The following is a 9480-nucleotide window of genomic DNA, read 5'->3' on the forward strand; positions in this document are numbered from 1 at the left end:
ACCACATCGCATATCACACTACATCACAGCAGAATCACTAGTCTCGAACCTCGAGCATATAGCTGAGCAGCAACCGAGCTCTCAGCATCCATTCGACCATTCCATCAGAGACTTAGGACCTGTCCCTCTCTCGCCCGTTTGTAACCCCTACTATGAACTTTTCAGTGCTAATAACACGAGCAACAACTACGAACTAGACGTAGAGATATTATGTCCGAACTAGTATAAATCTTGTGTCTTTTTAGCACACTATCCGAGACAAACGCACAATAACATAAATTTACTAGTTAATGTTTACTCGAAACACCGATACATTGTGAGTGCACCAAATTACATAAAAGAGAGCTGCCACTCCAGAAATATATATAGTCGTATGTAAGTTGGAAATAAACTAGCCTTTCCTGTTTTAATTCCGTCTTCTTTAAGGTCGTTCGTATGGGACGATATCTCTAGATAGGGTAGAGGAGAAACTTCTCCGAGCTCGCCGCCCCCTCCGCCGGTTACGCCCAGCTCACCGCCCCCTCCTCCACGAGCCCACCTTCTGCGCTGCCGTCTCCTCTGAGGATAGCCACGGTCAACGAGCGGCGATGGCGGCGGCTCCGGGCACCTAGCGTGGCCGCGCTGCAGGCTCCCAAGCGGTCCAGTGAGTTGCAGCGCCGGCGAGCTCGTGGAGTCAACGACGTTCTCCCATCGTCGGTGATCGGGAAGGCCACCTTGCTCTCGACGTTAAGGAGCGCCGGCGGCACCTCATCCACGACGCGCTGTTGTGGCCTCGAGCGGCGAACTGAGTAGGCGGCGGAGATCCGGTCGACCGCAGGCAAGGTGGTCGGCTCGGCAGCAGGCAGGAGGCCGAGCCCCCTCAGATCTCGTCGGCAGCAGGCAGGAGGCCGAGCCACCACGCCCCCTCGCGAGCTTCGAGCCGGATGAGGAACGAGCAAATCGACAAGGTGCGCCCTTTCCTCTTCCATAGCTCGATCCCTTCCTACCTCCATCCAGATCCAACAGATTTTAATATTTATGCCTCCATCCTCGCCTCTGGCTAGGTCACGGACGTCGTCGGCCGCCGCAGCATTGGGCGCGATCGCCATGTCGCTTGGTGGCAGCTTCGCCTCACACATGGGCACCGCTTTTCTGCCGCACGCTTGGCTCCCTGGCAGGGTACAGCGAGCCCTGGAGTCGAGTTCTCCCCTGAGTCCCTGACTCCGTCAGGGCGAGTAGTATCCCACCGTATATGCTTGCTTGTTTCCCGGTAACGTGTGTTCTTTGTAAATCCCAAATTCAAATCAATTTCCATTCCTTTTTTATTCAAATCAATGCATGACCAGCCGCACCACACCCAGCATCATGTGAAACATCGATTAATGTGCATAAAAAATTGTGTCCCAATCTTGATCTTTTGCGAGATCCAGTAGTATAGTTTGTTGATTAATATGCATAAAGAATTGATTAATTTGATTGCTTGTATTTTTTATTTTGCAGATTTGGAACATAGGCCACATATCAGTTAGTGTGCTTGCAGCGCGTCATGACTCATCGTCAGCTCCTGCCGCGAACTCCCGGAGAAAGGAGTGGCAACTCGTCTGGTGATGCTGTTGCCGCTGTCAGCCCACCGCCACCGCCTCTCCTGCGTGTGCTCCTCCAACACTGCTGGCAGATCCAGGTGCCCCTTCCCCAGACCCCCTTCCCCATCTCGGCGTTTGCACCATCTCCTACTCCTCCCCCTTCCCCTTCTTGATTCGATTTGATGATTCGAGTGCAGGATGTGTTCCCTGCAAGTGTTCGATTGTCAGCGCAGGTCGCGGCCAGGAGCTCCTCTTCAAGTGCAGCAAGGTGAGTTTGTGGATGTGGTGCAAGCCTCAAGATTCACGTTCAAAAAAGTACTATTCTTGTTTAGTTTAGCTCATTTTGTGTACATTGGTGTTGATTTCCTCTACTTCTGCCTGCAGATTTTTAATTAAATAAATACTTCTAAAATTTAACCTTTCAAAATAAATTATTGTATCCTTATTCTGTAAATGTGTTCATAAACCCTGTTTAGCTGATTTTTCTTATTTATTGGGATTTAGGAAATGGCGAGTAGCTTAGCTGAAGTAGGATTGCACTAGGCCATGGAATTCGAAGGATCCATCCCCCACCAGCCTGCCACTAGTGACGTGCATATGCTTCAAGCCTTGAAGCAACTCTCAGCTGCAGTACACAGGATACTCGTTGTTGGAATGACCCATCTGTTGCTGGGCTGGTGCTGCCCACATCCTCGTCTTGGATTTTGCACAAAGGTGAAACAGTGCTCCCTTTGCTTAATTTGTAATTTGTTCAACTACAGAATTATAACAAAGCATACATATTTACCAGTATTGAAGGCTTGAATTTTCTCCTGCTGCTCACTTGTTCATTCATTGCGTATATTGATTGATGCTTTAGTGATCTTGTTAATTACCAACAATGGTTATTTAATACAAATTTTAGCTCCTAATCTTCATTCCTGAGGCCGACTATTTCATGGAAAGTTCAGCTTCAGGGTATTCCATTACTAATTAATGCACCATATGTACGTTTGTAATGATGGAATTTTACACCTTACTCAGGATTGATATGATCTCATCTCATTATAGAATGTTGTAACGATTTGGATGAGTTATTCAGATTTAATAGAGTTCAGATGAGGCTATTGTTGTGGATTAGTATTGGAATTATTACAACAATTTAGTAGTATAATAACTAGTTATTTGTGTTCACAGGATATTATTTGCGATTAGACTATATGGTGGGGTTAGACCCTGTCCACGTAAATAGAATTCAGGGTTCTTGCTTGCAGCACTGCCTAAATCTAAATGATTTTTGCATTTATAATATGCCTGGTTTTCTTGCTCTTTATTTAGAGCACACACTTCTTTCATTTCAGTATTGATCCATTTTCTGGTAAAACCCCATAGCCAACTGAACCATGCAATGGTTTTCATGCAGCTCAACTTCAGTTACCAGATTGAATAACAATGGATACCAGATAACTAAGGGAAGGGTCATTTGAAACCACATTTATTTAAATTGAAACATTTCACTGTCACCTTTCAATGTTGTTCCTATGGTAACATGACATTATAACATTCAGGAGCTCAATCGATTAGCAGGAGCAGAGGAACTTGTGAATTTGTCAGGGTTTTTGTAGCCTATACACTAGGTCACATTTCTTGGTAGAATGGGTTAAGATGATGCATTTGCTTATGAAATAGTTTTCATCAAGTTCATTTCATGATTGCTGGAATTCTGTGTTGACATTTAGAAGAATCATCCTTTAGACCTTTACAATGTTCTGTTTGTTTGGTCATATGTTGCTAAGAATTCTATTTGTAAGCTGATCATTGAGTCTTTAGAGTTCAAGTTTAGCAGGTCTAAATGTTAGGTTCATGCCTTGCAGAAGGCCTAAATGCTAATTCTGTAATTTTGGTCCTTGTATCTGATGTGAAAATGGAATCATTGCTTTGTCAGCCTTCTAAAAATTGTGTGCAGCACTGCAAGAATAGGAAATGTTATAAATAAATCTGAACTTACCTTTGTCATGCAAATATAATAGTTAGCCTTTAATATTTCAGCGCTGCTTTTCATTTCTAATCTCTCTAATTTCGATTTATTTTGTTCTTTCTTGCTTCAGGGTTTGGACTACAGCTCATTTCTTTTTCTTTATGCAATGCTGAATTTCGAGTGCGTAGTGGAATCCTAAGTCAGGATAGTAACGTGAAGAGAGGCAGAGGAAGACCGAAGTTGACTTGGGTAGAGGCAATAAAAGGAGACTTGAAAGGATGGAATATACCCAAAGACTTAGCCTTAGATAGGAGTGCTTGGAAGACAGCTATTCACGTGCCTGAACCTTGATTGCTTCTGTTGGGTTTCAACTCTAGCCTACCCCAACTTGTTTGGGACTTAAAGGCTTTGTTGTTGTTGTTGTTGTTGTTGTTGTAATGCTGAATTTCGAGAAGCCATTTCTGTGTAGGGCTGTGGTGTTAGGGCCTTCAGTGGTGGACTGGTTGTTGTTTGGCACAGCAAGTTTCTGAAACATTATTGTGTAATCTATATGTGCCCTGTGATTTTTCCTTTTTTCCTTATTTGTACAATTTGTGGTACCCTAATGCTACTCAGGACAGATTTTAACCTACCCTCTATTTTCACTTTTTGTGCTCTGTTTTTGGACGTGCAGTGCCCGGTTGTGGGATTGCCACTTCTTGGTTGCACACACGTCGAATGCCAAGCTTGCCTTACTCGGATGGAGTCCTCCGGTCTGTCAGGTACCCTATACCCGCCTTAATCCCTTTCCTGTGCATCTTGTTTTGATGTTCTATTGTTCCATATCAAGCAGTAAAGGCTTATCACATTGGTTTCACTATTAGGTTCCATGATATGAGTACTGTTTGTATGCTTAAATAATGATTCCTCTGTTTCTGGTTGGAGTTGGTTGATAAGATGCCTGAACCCAAGAAGGGTTGTTTTTGAGAGCATATAACAATGGTCAGTACATGATTAGAATTTCTTTAGTGGCCTTTTTTATGTTTAGCAGCTGCTTTGCTCTCTAGGATGTTGTTAATGTGATGATTTCCCATTTAGGTATGAGGTTCCTTTACGACAAGAAGTTACCCTCCTCACTGGGTAGACCTTCTGCACTGGCTCCACAAAACAGAGGTGCAAAGGGGAATGCCTTACTATAATGTTAATGTATTGCAATCTTGAATTAGTATTTTCAAAATGACCAGACAAAATTATAGACATTCATTTATAGCTAATCTAATCTTGATTATGGCTCTTTTTTTAAAATTTATATTTATATGTATATGATCTGATGCCTTGACATAGAATTAGAGAACAATTTAACATACATGTATTTTAAATTTTGCTTGCCCAAATTAACAGTATTCTTTTGTTGAATATACGTCGTAGTGAGAAAATTGGATTGTATCCTATCTAAAGATAATAGTTGCAAAATTTTGTACTTATGCATAGTTGTACTGCTGGGAAGTGGGAATACCATCTTTTAGATTTAAATCCCCAAAACTGGAGGACATGGTATGATAGTAATGTTAGTAGTGTTTAGTAATTGGTGGATCAAGATCAATGGTATGATCACCATGCCATTGAGGAGGCCAGGAGGGGTCTAAACTTGCTAATCATCTTTGGGGCATGTATTTGGAAACATTGAAAAGGCTGTGTTTTTCAATGTTTCACCAGCTTTTGGTATGAACTGATGTTTTCTCAAATGACAGATCTCCATCCTATTTTTTAAAATCCACTTTACTCTGAATATTATTGATTATGCTTCCTCTGGTTAGAGCTAATATTTTCATCATTGTTATTTATCCTCTTTTCTTTCTCTTTGTTTTTGTGCAGATCCCACTTGGGCACTAGCGCACCCACTTGTGGTGCAATATCTTTCACTTGCTGACCATCAATCCATCTATCAGATATAGATTTCCTTGGCTGGTCTCGATAGGGCAGTGCCAAGAGAAGCCACAATCTTGCCACCTTGGTAAGTTCTATTCCTTGTGTACTCTGTTCCTAGTTAGACCTTATGCCAGTTATTGCTCATTGCGTTTAATTCTAAAAATGCTGCACTCATGTGAACGGTTCTACTGCCACCTGTTTACTGAATTGGGCTTAACCCACTCCATGCCAATGTATATTCATGCCCTCCCACTGTCATGTTTTCTCCATCATGTCTGATTGAATCAGGATCTTTTGCTTGTGCTCATATTCATGGCTTCATGATATTCTGTCTCAGTTTTTCTGCTTGCCTATATTTTCTTCTTTTCTCTTGATAATTGTGCTTCTCATTTTTTTCCTTTTGCTATGCAAGATACGAGCATGGTAAACAGAACTAGGTTCCTCTCTAGAACGCTCAAAGGCTAGTATTGTTGAAGATGTCAACATCACTATGCTGGTGTTCCTAGTTGCCATGCTATCATTCTTATTTTACCTAATGTTCATATGGTTTATGTGATATTGTAAGCATCTTATTAAATGTGTCCTTCCTCCTATTTTGTCACACTGCTGGAGAACCTTCAATACGTACTGCTACCACTAATTGTGAGGACAGTGGGGGAATAGAAGTAATCCATTGATAGTTGCAATGGATTGATCGTACTGGTTCTTAATTTGAACACAATCACTGTCTTAGCTTAATTTTCTAGAAATTGTTCTTTTGGGTTCACCAGGTCGAAAAGCTTAGGATTGATATTGGTTCGAAAGATAATAGTACATTGCCTAATTAAAATTTGTTATGTACAGAATGCCACATGCTCCCTTTTGTTTGTGTAAACATCACTCATGACAGATAGTTGATAATTGCTTTTTTTCATCTACACTAAGAGCCTTTGGCTTCAAATTGTAGTAACCTAAACTTGCTTAGTTGATTAGTTTGGGTGTAGTGTCGATTGTCACTTTCTGACATTACAACAGAAGTAAAAGAAATAGGCGGGAATTTCTAACCTAATCGATCTCTTCTTCGTACTGTCCTCCTCAGATGTGTAGTCTCTTTTCTTCCCTATTAGCATATCTGTATTCTTTTTCTCCACGTGTACAGTTATGTGTACCACTCTGATCGTCAGGGAACTATCTATGAATAATAAAATACCATTTGGTCTATGTTTACAGACTACAACCAATACATAGAAGGGATTGATTGTCTAGCTGCACTACAGAACTCTCATTACTGTGTTGAAATTAATTGATTGCTCTATCACTCTTTTGTTTAGGGTTAGAGAAAATCCACGCTCCAGCTTTTGGAAAACAAGATGATTGTGGAGGGTTTCCCACTGGTAAAGTGAAAATCCTAAAAATGAAGTGTCTGCTTCTCTGCATATATTGCATTTATATAGTGAAATTTTCATTCTGGTTTTACTTAATTAGCTCAAGGTGTCCATCTAGAGTTTACTAACTGATAGTGTACATCATCTAATCTTCTAGATTTTCCCAGGTCATTTTTCGTATTTGTTGTCTGCACATCTACAGTGATTGTGCTAAAGAATGAAATAAGTATGATTTTTCCTGCCATGGAACATTAAGGACTAAATGGCTACTAATTTTTTGGATCTTATTTTGGACGTCAAGTTTGGTAGAAGGGCAGGAGAAAGAACGATGATTATGTTGTGAATGGATAGGTACAGAACTCATACAAACTCTTAAATGTTTTGATCCCTGGACCCATGTTGACATGTATATTTGCACTAGCCTACTGCCACAGTGCTAATGCTTGTTTGAAATATAGTGGTCGAGAGAATCGTAGATTCTCTATAAGGTAGTATAGAAAATAATAAGATTTAAACTATGTGGAGTTTTAGAAGACAGACATGTTCTAACAGTTTTTTCCTATGCTCTTGTCCTTCTTCTGTAAATTTCTTTTCCATAGTTATTTATGTTTATAACTCTTATAGCTTCATAAAATAATACAGTGGTGATGCTATATTTATTCCAAATATTTCCAATACGTACCATCCCTACCACCGTAAAATATCATATTCTGTCTTTTGGTTTGGGACAGAGAAAAAAATTGAGAGCCTTGAGGTTCTAAGTGTGGCATGAATTTTTATTTAACCTTGCCTACTGTTGTGAGCTCTCACCAGTTATATATTCTTTCTAATTTTATTAGTCACCCTTCTTCCACCAGTAGGTGATGTTGGCCTCATCGGCACATTCGATCAGCAACACTAGTGTCCCGCTAGCATGAACAAGGTATGTTGGAGTGCTCTGCACTTGTTTGGACTGATCGCTGTCTCCACCAGGCATAAAATTCGACATTGATTTTATTATTTTATCTATCTTGATTTATGTATGCACTGGCTGACATTACAGAAACAAGTTATTAGGACTACTACAAATGTGAGCATTTGTATCGCTTTCACCATATACAACTATCCGTTAGTTGCTCTGCCACTATACTGAATTTTGATCTGTACTACCATTTACCTTTGTGAGTTTGACCTGCTCTCACATGTTAGCATGCTCAGGATCTAGAGATATAATGTGTTAGGAGAGGTGGTGGAAGGTGGTGTGGTACATAGGTCAAACTTTGATGCTTTTTCCTTGCTCAGTTACCTAGGATTGCCTAATTTCTAAATGTGACATATACTGTTGGATACTTTTGGTAAAAAAAAAGACAGGGAAATTCTTAATTATTTAACGCCAGATCGAATCGTGATAATTTGTCATGGTTTATGTTTGAGATAAAATATATATTATGCTTTACCCAGTTTTCTGAACCTGGGGCAAATGCACCATTCGGAGTCGGCACCATTCCAAAATCATTGGTACCAATCGCATTGACAAGTTCTACAAGTACTAATAAGAACTGTTACAGCGACCACTGCGCAACAGAGCCTGCCTGGAGTCATGCTCTCCGGCCTCTCCCCCATTCTGTTGTATTTTTCAACCATCTTCCATCGAGTAATTGTATCATGATCTATCAGTACATGTATTTTTCCCAATTTAACGTTATCCGTTTTTAATCATAAATATCACTAGTTCATATTCATTGCTTGTCAAATGCACTGTCATGTATACCAAAAACATAGAGGAGGAAAAATAATCTTAATCGCAAAACAAGACTGGATATTTGCAAAACCTGCTTGTTGGAAAAAACCAAAAAAAACCTGCTTGTTGGAAAAAACAAAAAAGACCAGTTGCAAAACCTGTTCGCGTGAAAAATAACAAAATAAAAATAGAGACGGCATGAAAAAAATGGAAAAAGACGGAATAACAGAAAAAGGGATGGCGTGAAAAAAAAATGAAAAAAAAGCCAGCGACGGAATAATAAGTGAAAAAACGGAGATGGCGTGAAAAATGAAAAAAAAAAACAGAGACGGTCGGGGATGCAAAACCTGGAAGCGTGAAAAAAAATAAAAAATGCTCGAGGGAGGTGTACGGACTGGCAGAAACCGGTGGGAGGAGGGCTCGGGTGCGGGAGGGGCTCGGCTACTGATTATTATTTAGTACTCTGGGTATCAACTAGCGCAGTTCTATATATATATGGCAACATATTAGATGTAAATCAACAACCTGTGTAAACTTGGAAACTATCAATCCGGATCACTAGATGCTGATCCAATGGATGGGGTGAGGGGGCTTAAGCGCAAAAAAAAGTCCGGCGTGTAGGGGGCTTAAGCGAAAAAAATCCCACCTCTCACCCTATCCATTGGATCATCATCTAGTAGTCCTGATCGGTAGTTTCTAAGTTTGCACAGGTTGCTTGGTTTGCACCTGATACGTTGCCTATATATATATATATATATCTATATAATTCTTCAAATAATCATAGCATGCATGTTGGCAATTAAAAAATAGATGTTTTACGGTTTCATTATATATATATATATATATATATATATAGGGTGCATTTTATATACTCCCGGGAATAGTTACTCCCATAATCAATAAATCACATTGCGTATGTGTACATACTCATTTATCAGTTTGAGTATGTTGACATACTAATATTAAGAT

The 9480-nt window shown here is 40.2% G+C and overlaps 1 protein-coding gene across 17 annotated transcripts; it reads left to right on the plus strand.

Moving 5' to 3' along the window:
- The first annotated feature begins 391 nt into the window (after nucleotides 1-391).
- Nucleotides 392-8477, plus strand: LOC136541239 (uncharacterized). Of its 17 annotated transcripts, none has more exons than XM_066533012.1 (11): nucleotides 392-947; nucleotides 1044-1249; nucleotides 1480-1660; nucleotides 1760-1830; nucleotides 2067-2276; nucleotides 4193-4280; nucleotides 4597-4671; nucleotides 5374-5512; nucleotides 6738-7142; nucleotides 7649-7713; nucleotides 8232-8477. In XM_066533012.1, exons 5-8 carry the CDS (start codon nucleotides 2109-2111, stop codon nucleotides 5451-5453), a joined length of 411 nt encoding a protein of 136 aa, XP_066389109.1. In that variant the 5' UTR covers nucleotides 392-947; nucleotides 1044-1249; nucleotides 1480-1660; nucleotides 1760-1830; nucleotides 2067-2108; the 3' UTR covers nucleotides 5454-5512; nucleotides 6738-7142; nucleotides 7649-7713; nucleotides 8232-8477. The 17 variants fall into 17 exon arrangements, 10 of the variants coding, with proteins under 10 accessions (XP_066389109.1, XP_066389112.1, XP_066389113.1 ...); XM_066533015.1 differs by having other exon boundaries at nucleotides 6738-6800; XM_066533016.1 differs by having other exon boundaries at nucleotides 6738-6800; nucleotides 7652-7713.
- Nucleotides 8478-9480: the final 1003 nt, after the last annotated feature.

Source organism: Miscanthus floridulus, chromosome 3 (assembly GCF_019320115.1).
Source record: "Miscanthus floridulus cultivar M001 chromosome 3, ASM1932011v1, whole genome shotgun sequence".
Lineage (NCBI taxonomy): Eukaryota > Viridiplantae > Streptophyta > Magnoliopsida > Poales > Poaceae > Miscanthus > Miscanthus floridulus.

Excerpts from the sequence above, each read along its gene's own strand:
- LOC136541239 (XM_066533008.1), top strand. The coding sequence starts at position 2,109 with ATGGAATTCGAAGGATCCATCCCCCACCAGCCTGCCACTAGTGACGTG. Across the intron at positions 4,281-4,596 it reads GGAGTCCTCCGGTCTGTCAG|GTATGAGGTTCCTTTACGAC; the intron begins GTACCCTATACC and ends TTTCCCATTTAG. Across the intron at positions 4,672-5,373 it reads ACTGGCTCCACAAAACAGAG|ATCCCACTTGGGCACTAGCG; the intron begins GTGCAAAGGGGA and ends GTTTTTGTGCAG.